The 16,334-nt window shown below is 39.9% G+C and overlaps 3 protein-coding genes across 17 annotated transcripts in view; 2 read left to right on the top strand and 1 right to left on the bottom strand.

Moving 5' to 3' along the window:
- Window positions 1–83: 83 nt before the first annotated feature.
- On the top strand, window positions 84–14,922 carry LOC124304345 (vacuolar protein sorting-associated protein 26C). 6 transcript variants are annotated; one of them, XR_006908157.1, is made up of 9 exons: window positions 84–676; window positions 773–867; window positions 977–1,120; window positions 1,179–1,574; window positions 1,646–1,742; window positions 1,841–1,966; window positions 2,040–2,185; window positions 2,582–3,167; window positions 3,255–3,704. XR_006908157.1 is itself a non-coding variant. In XM_046762411.1 (8 exons), the coding sequence occupies exons 2-7, from the start codon at window positions 811–813 to the stop codon at window positions 2,120–2,122; spliced, it is 903 nt and encodes a 300-aa protein (XP_046618367.1). In that variant the 5' UTR covers window positions 84–676; window positions 773–810; the 3' UTR covers window positions 2,123–2,144; window positions 14,912–14,922. The 6 variants fall into 6 exon arrangements, 1 of the variants encoding a protein (XP_046618367.1); XR_006908158.1 differs by having other exon boundaries at window positions 2,040–2,144; XR_006908156.1 differs by having other exon boundaries at window positions 84–680; window positions 2,040–3,167.
- Window positions 1,780–5,336, bottom strand: LOC124304343 (protein mono-ADP-ribosyltransferase PARP16). Of its 4 annotated transcripts, none has more exons than XM_046762407.1 (7): window positions 4,909–5,330; window positions 4,122–4,543; window positions 3,871–4,026; window positions 3,473–3,682; window positions 3,231–3,396; window positions 3,017–3,149; window positions 1,780–2,806 (listed from the first exon to the last, which is right to left on the bottom strand). In XM_046762407.1, the coding sequence occupies exons 2-7, from the start codon at window positions 4,446–4,448 to the stop codon at window positions 2,647–2,649; spliced, it is 1,152 nt and encodes a 383-aa protein (XP_046618363.1). In that variant the 5' UTR covers window positions 4,449–4,543; window positions 4,909–5,330; the 3' UTR covers window positions 1,780–2,646. The 4 variants fall into 4 exon arrangements, with proteins under 4 accessions (XP_046618363.1, XP_046618362.1, XP_046618361.1 ...); XM_046762406.1 differs by having other exon boundaries at window positions 4,607–5,330; XM_046762405.1 differs by having other exon boundaries at window positions 4,122–5,330.
- Window positions 5,877–16,334, top strand: part of LOC124304341 (myocyte-specific enhancer factor 2) — a 54,859-nt gene continuing 44,401 nt past the window's right edge. For 5 of the 7 annotated variants that reach the window (XM_046762402.1, XM_046762401.1, XM_046762403.1 and 2 more), the window contains exon 1: window positions 6,752–6,884. The gene's annotated coding sequence lies outside the window, so the exon portion shown is untranslated. Of the gene's footprint in view, window positions 6,284–6,751; window positions 6,885–16,334 lie in introns of those variants that run through there. The other 2 variants (XM_046762393.1, XM_046762394.1) reach the window with 2 other exon arrangements.

The raw sequence follows: 16,334 nt of genomic DNA on the forward strand, positions 1-16,334 counted from the left end.
CAGAGTTTCCGTTTTCCGTTTTCGATTTAAGCTTTGCATTGTTTTTACAACGATGCATTGGATAGACGATTACATTTTGAGAAACGCTATCTCTGTCAATAACCTCGCAAGCGTAGAGATACATAAAACTCGCAAGGGGAAATATTCCCTCTAACCTGAGCCACACCTGAGCTAAGGCGATGCTACGCTACGTTTTGACCGGCTGAAATTATTCTGTACTCCTTGATGTGAAGTCGATTTTCTATAAAATTTAATGAAAAAATGTTATAGAACGTCGAGGCACTCCGTAAATCGTAGGAAAACGAATAATTCATTGAAATATCACTTCTACTTTGCGCAAAGATATCGCGGTTAGTGCTTTCGTACGAGAGAATTAGTTTTCCAAATCGATTCGTCGGAAAATTATGACATTACGATTGGAAAACTAAATAATTGTTGGCATTTTTGACTAGTGGGAATTTTTCATCACAATTTTGATTAAGGTGTCTATCTCAGTGGTGTTACGAATCACAGAGAAAAGAAATAAATTTCCACATAGAACGAGAGTTTATTTAATATTTTCGTTTTTTATTTGACAAACCATAGTTACAATTGCCAACAATTTCGAATTCTACAATGATGATAGAAGAGTGTAGTTTCGCTTTTATGAAGCAAAGTTCTTCATTTTTTACTAGTTGTAAGTACGTGCATAAATTACGAATGGGCCGAATACTTTGATCTAAACAGCTGCCAAACAGTTGTCAAAATATTAATTCATATGTATTTTATACAGGTCCAATTGACGCGTGATAGATACTTTGTCACCTAACAATGGCAATAAATTTGGATATCAAGCTCAAGAGAGCCAACAAAATATATCACGAAGGGGTTAGTCGATAATTAATTGACAAATTTTTAGGTTATGCTCCAACTTGCAATACACCATGCAAAAGCCTACATTCATTATCTTCTCTCTCTTTCTCGTGACACCCCGTAGGAAATTGTGTCGGGAATAATACTGCTCAAATGCAACTCTGATGTTAAGCACGATGGCATTTTCCTCACTATGGAAGGTTCGGTGAACCTTCAGTTGAGCTCAAAAAATGTTGGAATATTCGAGGCGTTTTATAACTCTGTCAAGGTTAGTATTTCGTTTTCTTCATTTATCTTCTTTTTACATTGTTTTTTGTACTTTACAGCCGATCCAGCTGGTGCAGTACACGCTGGACGTAGCCCCAGCAGGTAAAATACCAAGTGGCAAAACTGAGATTCCTTTTGAGTTGCCGCTGAAGCCAAGAGGCAACAAACCTCTGTACGAAACTTACCATGGGGTATTCGTCAGCATTCAGTATTTGGTTCGCTGCGATATCAAGCGAAGCTTCCTGGCAAAAGATGTTAGCAAGTCTTTGGAATTTATCATGGAAGATAAGCCGGTGAATTTACAGTTGCAAAAAGCTCACTCTAAAATAGTATTTTACAAAATAACACCAGAGTCGCTTCAAAACATCAGAGAAAGAACTGGCGTACCAAAATTCCTGATATCTGGAAGACTTGACTCTGTCTGCTGTAAATTAACTCAGCCCTTAACCGGAGAGGTAAATACAGAGCTTCCTGCATCAAGTAAAACACAATTTTATGTGTTCTTTTCTTTTGTTTTTAAAATCAGGTGATTATTGAACACTGCGAAGTACCCATAAAGTCGATTGAGCTTCAGTTGGTGAGAGTGGAAACATGCGGATGTGCGGAAGGATATTCTAGAGATGGTAATGAAATAAGAATTGTTCAGGTAGCCTCTAGCGGTTCTATTGAAAATGTTTATTCCATAAATTAATTTTTGTTATTCGTCTTGTTATTGCTACAGCTACGGAGATACAAAATATACAAATAGGAGAAGGTAACGTTTGCACTGGGCTAGCGATACCAGTTTACATGATATTCCCACGCCTGTTTACCTGCCCGACATTGAATACAAGTAATTTCAAAGTTGGTAAGTGTACAGGGTATTTTAAATAATCGTGTTGAGACACGAATCATACTTAATTTGATTTATATTCTTGCAGAGTTCGAAGTAAACCTAATAGTCGTATTTGAGGACGACTATTTGGTCACAGAAAACTTTCCAATCACTCTAACAAGGCACTAAACGTGCGTCACCAACTATCACAGTATGAATCTGATGATTTCCATCTATAATTATTATATCAATGTAAATAATTAAAAAACTGCTCAAATAATACTTTAAAAAATCATATTTTCGCATAACTACCGTTGATCAATTCGCTTTGAATGATGCGTGTGACTCTGTGAGTATTCATAGTGCTGCTGAAAGTTGCTTATAATCATGACTAATATCAAAGTAGTGTAAACGTCACAAAGCAAAATTTCGCTTCTAGTTTTCTTGAAAAGTTTGTAGATATGACAGTCTTCGATTGCCTTTGGTATCTACAGACCCTCAGATTGATTTTGAACCATTCAAGGCCAACAGTATAATCTGCTACTACCTGTTCAACATGGGAAGCAGACACCATCGGTGGCCTTGATGTGTCAATCTAAGGGTCTGTACATATAAATGTATGTGAAACAAATTGAATTTCGTATTAAGGACAGCCTGGATGATAAACTCTGGAAATCGTTAAAGTACGGTGTGATAAATCTCAACCCAGTCGACTACTGGAATCCAACTTTTTGGATAAACAGCCTGCAATACTTTTCAACGTACTTATTGTGGGTCAGTCCGACAGATGCCAACAGAACCACATAGCCAAGAACAAAAGTGAGCAGCTTGTGCCTTCTGAACCAGGCAACCAACCCTCGTCCTTCCTTGTGCCTGAAAGCAATGAAGAGTGATTAAAAAATATCTGATTCATCTCTGAGAAACTGCTTGGATTTTTGTTGTTGATCATGCACGAAACGCAATGACAAGTATTAGAATGTTGCTAAGACAACAAAATGGATTGGATGAAAAGCCAAAGTCAGACTTTTATTCGCGCGCTAAACTGCAAAGGAAGTTGACGTTTTTTTCATCAGTCCCATTTACCTTGAAGAAGAAAACTCTTGGCTGTAAACCAGCAGATATCTGATACGAACTAAATCGCTATTTACAACGAGGTAGTACTTGTTTGGAACTTTGCCACTCATTGCATCGATTACAGTGTTTCTTGCTGCATCCTCTAAATAAGAAAGAAAAAGTTAGGACTGAAGCTATCGTGTTTATAAATAAGATGCCCTGAATTACACAAATTATTCTTCACCTGAATCCCCTCTTTTCACGTCAGGGTGATTGATTAGCTCACACAACGCGATGCAGCTCAATTGACTGCCGTGCATGCTGCCGCCCCATCCGTATCCAACAGGACTGTAAGGCAAGCTGACACCCAGTTCGCTAGAGAAGTAGATGCCTGTGCCGTAGAGAGATCTCTGGATAGTATAACAAAAGCAGCAAAATAAACATCGACAATGATGCAAGTGCTTGAAGCAGAACAACTATGCCAACCTTGCACATGTTCTGCTGTAAGCCGTGGTGGATTATTGAGTGGAAATTCTCAAGTCGACTGCCGTGGTAAGCGTAGAGGGTCGTGTGTCCCTGTGAAGCTGTTCTCCACCTCTCCTCAAACAGGGACTGCTTGGTGCTCGCAACTTGGAATATCAAATTAGGAGGTGCTACTGCCATTTCGGATGGAACACGCTTCAGCACAGAGTCATACTGAAACATCATTGTCGGCGAAGTGAGGCATAAAAATTTGAAAATGCTAGATTTTTTGCAAATTTGCTTTTGATTCGTGTATCTAATTTCAGGTCTTTTATTTTTAGAAAAAGCCGTCTTTAGAAATAAATATGTTCAACAATCTCACAGCATATGGGTGGAATGAAATACTACAAGTTGGAACTCACGCATTCTTTGTTTACGCTCTTGATCTGCGGGTCTCTAAGCCTAACGAGAACCCAGTACAGCAAATTGACCGCAGCTGAGTTGTTCTCGTAAACATCAGGCTCGTCTAATTGACGAATGATTATGGAGAGTGGAGGTATGGTTTGGATGGCTTCCCTCTGCGAAAGACGAAGCAGTTTAAGTAGCGTAAGAAATTAGGACAGACGGTTGAGCATGGGAAAACGAAAAGCACTCTGCCAGAGGCGAGACGTACCAGAGCCTCGATGTCTTTGCATTCGTTCCTAACGTACATCGGGGGATAAGGTCTGAGGCATGAGTCATATCTGTAGCTGTGAGAGGCAGCGACGAAGAGAGACCACTTTATGTCAGCAGCGACAAGATCTCGCTCCAAAATTGTTTTCAACAAGAGTACTTTCTTCTTGGGGCATTCTTCTATCGTGAGCGATCCGAGGGGCGGAGGAATAGTCTGAGGGTCGAACCCAAGGCGGCTGGTCGAGCTGCAACAGTCCTCCTCAGGGTCGAATTTCACCTTTGCCTTGAACTCGGCATCGCCGCTCGTCGCGTTCGTCAAATTCGCCATTTCGCAAGAGGCCAACGAAAGAATGTTCCCAGCTCACACCGAGCCCTGAATTGTCATCGCATTCGAGGTGGATAAAAGAAAAATAGCGATACCACCTGAAAAATTTATCCCGGTGAACTGACACCCTGGTATCCACCGATGAAAATAAGTATTCTAACCTCAAAGGGTCGACCGACAGCTGCACAAATTCGTCTCCGTCAGCTAACCTGCATCAGCAGAGGCCGTGGTGACCGACGTTTTCAGCACAGACTGTATTGTGTCTCCGCCGGTCAAATTTTTGAGATTACAATACCTGAGAAATATATCGCGGTGTAAGTTGTGTGATAAACGGTGCGTGCGTAACAAGGTTCTAAGGCAAATGTTGATGCGTGTAGTTTGTGGGGTTTTTTTCTTATCAGTTTTGTTTGATTGTTTTCATTTGATTTTCCGTGTCAAAGAATTGGATTGTGATCTTGCTTACGTCTTCGTTCACGAGAAATTTATTTGGTAAAAAAATTTATTATGTATATATGCACAATTAATCTTTCACATATTTTCACCAGGGTGTTTTTTTTTTTTTTTTCACACAACGCCGGTATTATACACGCGACGATCACACAACTTTTTCGCATTTGTTTCTTATATCTCTCGGCCCTCTGTTAAATCGTTTGAAAAAAGACAATAACTGTAATTCGATAAATGAAATTATATTGTATTAGATCGTGACAGTTAGCCTGCCTGTATAATTTTGAGAAATGTTACGAGAAAAAGCTACCCATCGATTGGTCGTTAATTTGTATTACACATATATTCGGCATTAAGACGTTTCTTATTTTATAGACTTTCGATTTGGAAACCAGGTGGATTAATATTAAACTGACTTTAGGTATGTCGTTAGTTTCTTGCCCTTTTTTTCCCGTTGGAATTTAAAGAATAAAGACTAACTTTAGTGGCGATAGAAGAAACAAACAAGAGTATGTATATTACAGGAGATCAAAAGATCCCCTCTGTAATATAATTCTGATCGTTTGATGGTGGTGTTAAATAATGACAACGCCAAAGATAATATCGTATCGAAAAAATTCAATAATCGTGCGTTCACGTACGAGTCGTTCGAAAAATCGGACGTTTTGAATTTCTGCCGCGCTAAGCGAGGCCTGCGCAATGGATACACATTTATCGACCGCACCGCAATTATCTCTAGAATACGGCAATCGGCCGCGCGCGAATAAATTCCCCCACATCAGCCTTACAAATTCCCCGAGAATAATGAATTTGTTCAAAAGTAACAAGGGGGTAAATAACCGGAATAAAAGAGTGTTATAACAGTGAGTTTTGTCGAGGTGATTCGCGAGGGATATTTACAAACGAAAATAGTGCAAATTGAGCGTGACCAGTCCGACAACAACGTGAGTATAATATTATTCGAAAAGTATGTTCGAAACATATGTCCAACGAAAATCCGCGTACGGATTTGTCGACGGCAGGTTGGCCGGACTGCGGCTCAATGTCATGCGTTCAAGGTAAACTATCGGTGACGTCAGTGGACGTCACTTAACAAGTGGGAGTGTATGGAAGTAGCCTCTGGGAACGGTTGGTTTTCGGTCGACGTTCCGTAGTCGGTCTCGAAGTTGAAGAAAAATCTGAACCGAGGTGACCGAGAGGCGGGCGAGTCGTTTCGCGGGACAGCTATGTAGACTAGGGGAAAACAATTTTCTGTGTTAGTTTACACGTGGTGGTACGTTATGAGCGCGTTATGTACGTGGAAAATCACCGAAAACAAATTGCGCATGCCCCGCGCCCGATGACGTCATGAAAATTGTGGTTTTGATCAAACTCCTAGCTCGTTGATCATGGTTGTTCTTTTTTTTTCTTCTAATTTCTTTATTTTTTTATTATATTTATTATTTTTTTGCTTCTCCGTATCTTAAATTACACACACACATTGTATATGTATATATATATATATATATATATATAGGTACGTACATAATATATAATACACATATTCGCAAGGTGTATATACAACGATATATTTATACGACGTACGTGTACACAGTGGAGACATAGGTATACACATAAACGCATACATACATATGCATTTATATATATATATATACATATATATACATGTGTATATATACATATACGCGGTACATTTGTACACATAATATACGCAGGTTTGAAAATATATTAAAAACAAATAAATAAATAAACACACACTCACACGGTTCCAACATGTTGACGTACAAAGTGATATAAAATTAAGAGAAAATAATAATAATAACAATAATAATAATAATAAAAAAAAACCTGGTGTTAAGTTTTTGTTTTCTGTTTTTAACTATAAATATTATTATATACATGAAAGACAGATTAAAAATCGAAAGGATAATATTGTGCACCTATACCAGAGGGGAACTTGCGACGGAGAGAATCGATTCTCGTTCAATATTCGTGAGTATTATTTATTATTGACCCCCATTTTATTCGCAAGATATGTACATGATACAGTATTACCTATGCCTTCGTACATAAATTCGCGTATATTTACATGCGCGTATATCATCGGCTCGTACACGGATACCGCATGTCCGGTTCTCCGTGTAATTTTTCTCAATACTCCTGCTACACCTTAGTAACAATCATTACAACACGCATGTATTTGTCCGTGGACTTTTTCACGCAACGGCGTCGTCGGCTCGCGTACCGATCCGTCGTCGTCGTCGTCGTCGTAGACATGTTGTATCGTGTTGGAACGACATGGCCTTCACACATACGTACGCATGACATTGAGTTTCCTTTTCGGTAGGTAGCGAAAATAATGATTCTCACCAGATACGAGAGGAGAGAGGATAAGGAAAAATTTCAGATCGGCTATAAACACGTCGATTATTGGGTGGATGAGAAATACGGGAAAAAGGAGGTAACTGGAATTGATGGAAGTTGAAGATAAATTGCTTCGATCATTGGTCAATAATCGATGCAGCGCTACAATTTCAATTACAGTTTTCACGAACAATATATCCCAAGTTACCTGTTCACGACGGTGAATATTGTCGGATCGGAGACGACTGAGCTTGTCGTAAATTTACCAAGTCAAACAACAAACCCAGCGGCAGAAGTTCTCTTATTTTCACACACGTTGATACATGCTAGCGACTGCGAGTTACATGTGTCGTATGCGCATAACAGAGTAACTTCGGACGATGTGTGTAGATCGATTGTTAACACCGCGCGCGACTTTGGTGCAAAAAAGTATCGTCGTCGCTTACCTCCCGTTTCCCACGTCGTTTCTCAATATTTGCTCCACATTTGTCTCGAAGAATTTCAATATCGTCGCCGTTACTCGCAGTCGAGCTTAGTAACTTTGCAACTATTATATAGTAGTTTTGTTGATTGAAGACTGATTGTATTTTGTTTTGTCATTATGACTGCGAGAGCGAATTTGTTCGTGTACTTGACTCCTCGACGGTGTTTACTTTGCCTCTTACCTCTGTTTGCCACCGTACTAAACTATGTTTACAATACATCGTATGATTTATCTCCCACGTAACTTCTTTTCCATAATTTTATGGCGTTTCTATATTCCTTTTTTTTTTACTTCCCACCCTTTCGTCGTTCTATCTGATAAAATAACAGCCCAACGTAGCGAATTTATTCTCGGAGTGCATCTCGGTCTCAGAACTTTGTTCGATCTTACTTTTCCATCCTTCGCCAGTCGATACCAGTTACACATTTTTCATTCGTTACGTTTGTACTCTGGCGTCGATTCAGTTTGTAAAAGTTCTCTTCTATCATATTGCAAGAAATGTGGAGATAGGCGTTGAATCCGATTGAACCAATCGTCGAGTTCAGATTGTCGATACACCTTCAGAAGTCAATTTGTACTCAGCTGTAAGTCAGTTCCGATGTCGGAAACTTGGAAAAAAGTGTCAGTCTCTAGAATCTGAGTATTTATTTGGTCACATTAACATTTTTCGCATCGAAAAGTGATTTTCTTTTCTGTCTTATCACGTTTCTCGAGTATTGCAAGTTACAATTGAATAACTAAATTCAATATTTCCAAGTTCAAGTTGAAGCGTAATTAATCGTTCGGCAAGCACAAGGTTTACGCGCTATGGTGATTCAGAGGTGACGATCTGAAAGGAGTTGAGAATATTTTTTTTACGATAAATGTGCGGATAGATGTTTATCAGTTAATTTATAACACGGTATTAAATTTGCGTTACCTGTTCGTTTGATCTGTAATCAAGATGTTAATTTTCTTCTCTTTTTGTGTTTTTTTTTTTTGCCTTTTTTTTGTCATTGGTGTTACTGCCATTATTATAATTATTACAATTGTTATTATAATTATTATACGTTCTTTATTTATTTTTTTTTCCTCGTTACTTTATTTATTTTGAACGAACGTGGCCGCCGTCGCCACCTAGAATCGAGCTTTCAAGGCTCTTTCGAAAGCTCCTCCACTCAAACATCCGTCGATAAAGAAGAACACTGTCTTCGATCACTTTACGAGATAAGTGCGAACATGTGCTCACGGGTAATTCGCGCTACAGTAAAACCGCGATTTTTTGATACGACGATTGTTTCTTTTTTTTCACGTCACTTGTTCAAAAAAATTCTTGTGTATTGTTATTCTGGATTGTTTCTTGTTTTTTTTTTTTCTTTCCTCTCTTTCTGCATTTCAGGATCACAACAAAATTTCATATTCCTTATTTCTTATTTAAAACGCTTTCAATGCTCTGTCTATTATCACGTAATTACATTTGACTTTCAATTGTATCTATAAGGAAAACAACAAATACCAGATAGTTGTTTTAAGTTACTTTAGGCACATACCTTAAAATTCATATCCGTTCCTTGACGGACAAATGCGATAACTTGGCGGAAACAAAACGTAGATTAAACATCTTATCTAGGTCTAACGGTTGAAAATTGTGAATAAAAAGCCGGAAGTTATAGTAGGATAACATTTTTCGATGAAATAAAAAATTGCAGTCTCACGACAAAGTTTAAAATTGGTATAGATTACGTGAAGTTTCTTGAGTACATTTTCAGTTATTCGTCAGTTGGAAAATTACATTTTTACAGTATGTATCGCTTCCTTTTTCGGTTCTCATACTCCTGCTTATCACAACGTATGGTTTTAATGCTGAAAAAAAAAATCACTCAATATCCTCGATATAGATTTTTTTTAAACATCCATTACAAGATTTCCAAAGAAGCAAAGACTTAAACAATTCTGTCGAATAATTTTTCGTCGCGCCTCATTTTAGCTTGGTGCATACGAATGATTTTTATAATCATTACTTTAACGATGAATGAAAATAATGATAATAATTTGACGACTTTCACATCGTCGAGCCGAATTCAAACGGACGATTATTATTTTTTCACGGTCTTCAAGTTTTTATACCGTACGATACGTAAGATTGAAAAAAGAAGGACAAAACCCGTGATATGCACATACCTGCGTACGTGCGAAAAGAAAAGAAAGAAGCTGATTTATCGCCGTCCTCCCGTGTAACACATGTGTCGGTATAGTGTATTCGATGCAAAGACGACACGTCGATGATAATACGTGATAAATACACGCGAACGCATTTCGGTTGATTGGTAAATCGGGGTGAGGAGGACACACTGGTTATATATGTGTTGCAAAATACTTGTACACACATGCGTTGTACAGGTATATGCGATGATGGTTCATAGCTGTTTGTGCACGTTACGTAATTATTGTATGTTGTGTATTATGCACCGTACATCGTATATTCGTTCGTGCGAGGATGAAGGAAAAAATAAATAAATAAAAACATCTCGACGTACGTTTATCAAATAATCGTGTGTCCATCGGCGCTAGGTGATCTTCTCTGACAAAAAACCTAGACCTTGCTGATCAAATACCGCGATACCGGGTTATAATACTTGTTCCATAACAATGCAGCGGCAGTATCACCGACAGCAGTAGCATTGGCGTTCTATCTCTTCCGACAATCGAAGAAGATGAAGAAGAAGAAGAAGAAGACGAAGAAGAAGAAGAAGGAGGAGGAGGAGGATGAGGAGAGAGAGAGAGGAATAAAAAGAATACACACGCTATTCAAACCACGGGAAAACATGCGGCACAAAGCTCGGTCGGCAAGCCCGTGACCTAAAATTGATTTTTTTTTATTACCTTTCAACCGACAGCAGGTTAACTTCGTGTTCAACCCGATTGTACAGATTGCAATGTACGCCACTAGCCCGATGCTCTTATTTGCATATTCTTCTTCTTCTTCTTCTTCTGCTTTTATAACTCTGAAGGAATTTCGCCCCTACAACATACAATCGCAAGCAGACGATGAGGGACAAGTACAGGTATAACAATTTGGACTAAGGTTTCCGGCTGCGAACGTCAGGAAATGACAATTTTCAAATTTCTACGACTTGATCCTATGTAAACTTTTTCCAGTCTATTATCTTCTTGTTTTCAACTGTAAAGGAGCTGTATTATCGCAAAAGTATATGCGTTTACGCTTCATTCATTACTTAGAATATCAGCAATCCATCCCTCGCGTTTCATCTCTGCCAGACTGTGCGCAACATGCAAAATGAGATAAGAGCCGTTCCTTTTTAAATGCAGTAGTAATGAAGAAGAGGCATGTCTAAAAACGAACTGATTTATCAGCTCCTTTAATTCCAGTTATACTCAAACATTTTAACTGTGACTAAATGATTAAATCTCGTGCAGATTCATAAGCTTCGATTTCTCTTCTCTGTTGGTTAATTTTAAACATATATATATATAAAATAATAATAATAATAGAATAATCAATGAGATGTACAAATTCATTATTAGAACGAAAGGGAGGTATGTTTAACTGTACACAATAGTCAAAACTTTAAATAGACAATTCGTGAGTTTTTCACACTTTGTGAATACCAGCATCTATAGCAATGTTCGTTAATGCCTTTTTCTTCCGACTAACTTGTTTTCGGTCCAAAACAAAATGCGAGTTAAATTCTATAAGAATTATGCGACGATGACTGGCGATGTTACTGCGCGTAGGCTGCAACAAATAACAAGTGAATGTTGTAGAATAAAACTCGTATTTTATTTCGGACCGCAAAAAAGTTAGCCGGAAGGTTGAGGCATTTATGCATTATTTTGCTGTACAGTAACGTTTATTAATGGTTTCCCAGTGGCTCACTATTTTTTTTTTTTTTTTTCTTTGTAGAATCAAAACCGGACCGAGTTTCCTTTCTAGTAAAATTTTATGCGGCAATGACTAACTATGCAAGTGACAGGCGCAAACAAACGACACCTTGATCGTAGAAACACGAAATTTCAACAGAAAGAAAACCCGTTCAGTTTTTATACCGAAACAATAGTGAGTCACTGGGAACCAGTTAATGAACATTATTGAGGATAAATGGAATAATCGAAGAGACAATACTCTGACGACTGACGAATATTCTGATTCTGACACGCGAGAGGATCGAATTACCTCGCAACGAGGAATTCGGAGAATATGGAAAAGAAAGCTCGTTTCGCGCCGTTTATTCTCTTTTCGTCATCATTCCATTCCAAAAAAGTTTTTATAAACATCCAAATATGGCGATTTTCGTCGTAGAGATAGTAAAATATCGGTGAGGCAGGCGGGGTTTTTGTTGCGTAACATATTCATCGTAAACCTGCACTCGGCAGGCGGCTTTCTCAGCCTCTTTTGTTGTCTTTCCCCGCCTGTCGATCTACGTAATAACAACCCGCAAGGTGCAAAACTTGTTCTTCATTCATACACAGGTCGAATGGCCTAATTGTTCAAAGTTTAAAAAGCTATTGTTCATGTCGGCTGTGCTGGCTTTGTTACGACTTTGAAGAGAGAGGGATAAAGGGAGAGACAGAGAGAGAGAGAGAGAGAGAGAGAGAAACTAAGAGAGAATTAAACCGCCACCGCGTGGCACGTGGCGACAGGACCACGTGCCTCGGTTCATTCGTGCGTCACGCTCTTCCTCTCCCCCTTCTCTTCCTCCCTCACTCCCTCTCGCTCTCTCTCTCGCTCTCTCTCTCGCCGTCCAGCAGGGCATATCCCGTATCGATCATGGGTGGCCATGATCGTTACCATGGCAAGGTGGAAAACAACGTCTTATACCCCGCTACCGTTGCACCAGCTCGACCGAGGAGGAACGAGGATGAACGGCTCAAGAAGGCGAATAAGAAAAGGAAGAGGAAGAAGAAAATCAAAATTCGAATTAATATGGAGCAGCGCGGAAGATTGTTCGATCCCGATTACCTCTTCCCGTATCCGTACATCCTTGGATCGTTATACGCCGACTATATTTGTATTCCGCTTTACTCGCGATTTCCCAGTCAGATTAATAGAGTAAATTTTTACCCGCTTCGTCGAGTTGTAATGTTCTAAGAGGACGATATGTGTAATCAGTTTTTACCGACTGCGTTGATTTTCAATTATTTTTATAAGATAATCAATGAAAATTTTCCAATCTACCCAGCATTTATGACGTGAAATTTATAATTCCCGTAACCGAATTACCATTCATCGCGCCGGAATACATTTTCTTACGATCTTATACATTGGCACATTTTTCTTCGGCGTTACATCGTGTAGAATTTGTTGGAAAGTGCAGACTTTTTCACGTCAGTGATGCGTAGGCTTCGATAATAGTTGGTAAAAAAAAAAAAAAAAAAAAAAAACAGCGACATTTTTACTCCGTCGGTAAAGAGTGACTGTAGAGCATCCTCTTAAAATTTTATTATTCCGCGTGGTGTATATTGAATGGAAAATTTTCAACTTCTCGGGTATTTTGATGACACGGAGAAAAACACAACGCACATATCTCTAACAAATCGCATTTATTTAATGATCAGAAAATTAATGAATTTCTCTCGAATATCATCACATACTATTGTCATTCTGTAAATTTTCGGTAATTGCACGGTAATCGAATGATCTTACGAAGTACATGTATATGTATAACATACCTTACAATTACGTAATTCATTATATACTAACTTCGACCTCATTTTTGCAAGTTTACTTCTACTTTCTACTACATAGTTATACGTACATTTATAACACGAACTATCTTGCGCGTTCTTATTTATTTTCACTATGCATCACGGTGGCGAGCAGTTTTTTTTTTTTTTATTTTTTTTGCCGCTTCTCGCGACAAGCAAAACGACATGCTGCTGCTCCACGCATGCATACATTTTCAAGCATTACACCTATACCCACACAACGACACGTACATACATACATGTGTCGTGATCCCTGATCTCAAGAGCTGCCTGCCACGAACCACAGGAAACCGTTAAATTCTCAGCTTCGGCTGGCATTTGTGCACTCACGAAAGTGAAACACAAGTATTTCTTATCTCTTCTTGTGTTTTTTTTTTCCTCACGATCCCCCCCCCCCCCTTATCTTTCTTTTGCGCGTTGCGTATGTACGTCTTTTATACTAATATCGCATAATGTTCGATAACTGCAACGATTTCTGTTGTCGCGGTTTTATAATAATGTTTCACGATTGACGTGCGGAAAAAAAAAAACGAAGAAACGAAGGTAGATGTGTATTTTACGGAAAAAAATAATATTATAATAATAATAATAATTTCGCTCCACAATGAATAATAATTAGACGAATGTTTTACATCACAGTGTAAACGGTTTATCAAATGATCCAACGTAACACGTCGATACATAGGTATAATAATCTCTTGCGCTACGCAAGTTGCTATATATATATATATATATATATGTATATATATTATTTATAATTAATCCTAGAGGAAAGAAAATTTCATCCAGGTAGGGTTAATCGATGTAGATCATACACATCGTGAAAACGCGGGGATATCGATGAACAGCGGCTCTTGGCAACTCCCTACCAAAACCCACCTACCGTATAATCCATAAAAGACGGAGATGTAAGAAGGTTTCGAACGGTTTAGGGTAAACGGATACGTGCTGCCACCTCATCGTCGGCGAGTTTCGGAGCGTATAAAGCGAAAATCGGATGAACCGGGCTGCCGAAGAGGAGGAACGTACGGCTCACGAGTCGTCATCGTCGCTGATCTCGACGGGGGAGAGAGGTATATAGAGAGAGAGAGAGAAAGAGAGCAAGAGAGAAGAGGGAAGAGAGAGAGAGAGAGAGAGAGAGAGAGAGAGAAAGAGAGCAAGAGAGAAGAGGGAAGAGAGAGAGAGAGAGAGAGAGAGAGAAAAAGGTGTGCGGTATCGAGGAGAACGAGAACGAAAACATCGAGAGGCGGGCGTGTGGCCGCGTGGAGTTGGTTGGCTTGGTGGGGGGGGTGGGGGAGGGGGTAGGACGCCGCGACGCCGGGCGTCCGATGATCGCGCCTTAAAAGGTTCGACGCCGCACGCGCCCAACAGCTGTCTGCCCGCGCGCCGCGCCGACCCCTTGTGCGTCTCCTGGCACAGTCCTGCACACGGACTCTCGGGTGTCGCGTTTCATCGTCGGACGAAGAGACGGAAGAGAGCGCGAGATGCCGAAAGGAAAGAGAGAGACAGAGAGAGAGAGAGAGAGAGAGAGAGAGAGAGAGAGAGAGGAGAAGAAAAACTAGCGCGTGAGCAGACGACGACGTACGACGACGAGGAGGAGGAGGATGAGAAGAAGAGAAGAGGAAGAGTCGTAGATGCACGAGCACCGAGTTTCGCATTTCGCGGTTTTTTTCTCATCTAGAGTTTCCGCCCCAGGGGCAAGGAGGGTCACCTTCAGGTTTGAATCACCGCCGTTGATGCTGCCGCGTTTCTCCCCCTTACCACCCCTGCTTAAACTTGGCTCAATTTCATGCCCAAGTACGCATTTACCATTCGTCGATAGTTATCGCGGTAGCTTCGCGTCGCGTCGAGAGGATAAGGAAAGAATTTTCCGAACACCACCCGTACGCGCGGAGAGAGATACGTTCGGCGGTAGTTTCTTTTTTTTTTTTTTTTTTTTTGTTTTTTTTTTTCGACTACCAAGCAAACCTTTTCTTTATTTCTTCCACGCACCATATCCTACTCGAGGTTTCGGATTACGGTTTCCGTACGAAACTGCGATTCCTCGTCTCCGTTTACGTCTATCCTTCCGTTTATCCGTCGTCATTCGCCTAAAGTAAACGTCGAATCGCCCCGATCCGTCCCAGTGATTCGAGTCGACGGTGCGAACTGCCGTTGTTGTCGCCGGACTGCCTCGCGATGCCCATTCCGCTTTATTAGCCTTTTGCGATATCGGTGCTAAGTTCCTCGCGGTAATAAACTTCTCGCCCCTCTCCACCCCCCCCCCCCCCCACCGCCCCTTTCTTTCGTTTCCGTTGCTTTTTCAGTTTCCTGCTCAATTCAACGCCGGTTTTCTTACGTATACGACGTTGACTGAATTTTTTGACTCTTGGAAATAGATATACCGTAGTCATATGTATGTGTGTGTGTGTGTGTGCGCCGTAAAGAACTTTCTTCAACCATTTACCGCGACAGACGTATACGAAAAATCATTTCCCCGAACGTTGTGTCGTTCGGTTTTTAGAGAGAGAATATATATGTATATTTTTTTTTTTATATTTCTTCGTTCGGAAATTCATTCGATAAGAGCTGTTTAAAATTTTTTTACGTTTTGCTCTTCGCTGTATTGTATTCGCACGGATATGAATATTTTAAAACGTTAATCAGTGCTCTGGCGCAGGTATTGCAAATTCTACGTCGAGTATGTATACGTATGTGCATAGGTGTATGTACGTATGTACAGTGGCCTGCGTGAAATGACGCGATAACCTCAGCTGCGGTTCGAACCGGAAAACTCCGATACAATCCCGTGCTTAGCAAGCTTCTCCGTCGTTGCTATTTCTTCAACGTTGAAGTGTATTTGAGAGAGGAAAGGGGTCAATTGATGCGTCACGTCATCCTGCTCACTG

This window comes from Neodiprion virginianus, chromosome 5 (genome assembly GCF_021901495.1).
Source record: "Neodiprion virginianus isolate iyNeoVirg1 chromosome 5, iyNeoVirg1.1, whole genome shotgun sequence".
NCBI classification, from domain to species: Eukaryota; Metazoa; Arthropoda; class Insecta; order Hymenoptera; family Diprionidae; genus Neodiprion; species Neodiprion virginianus.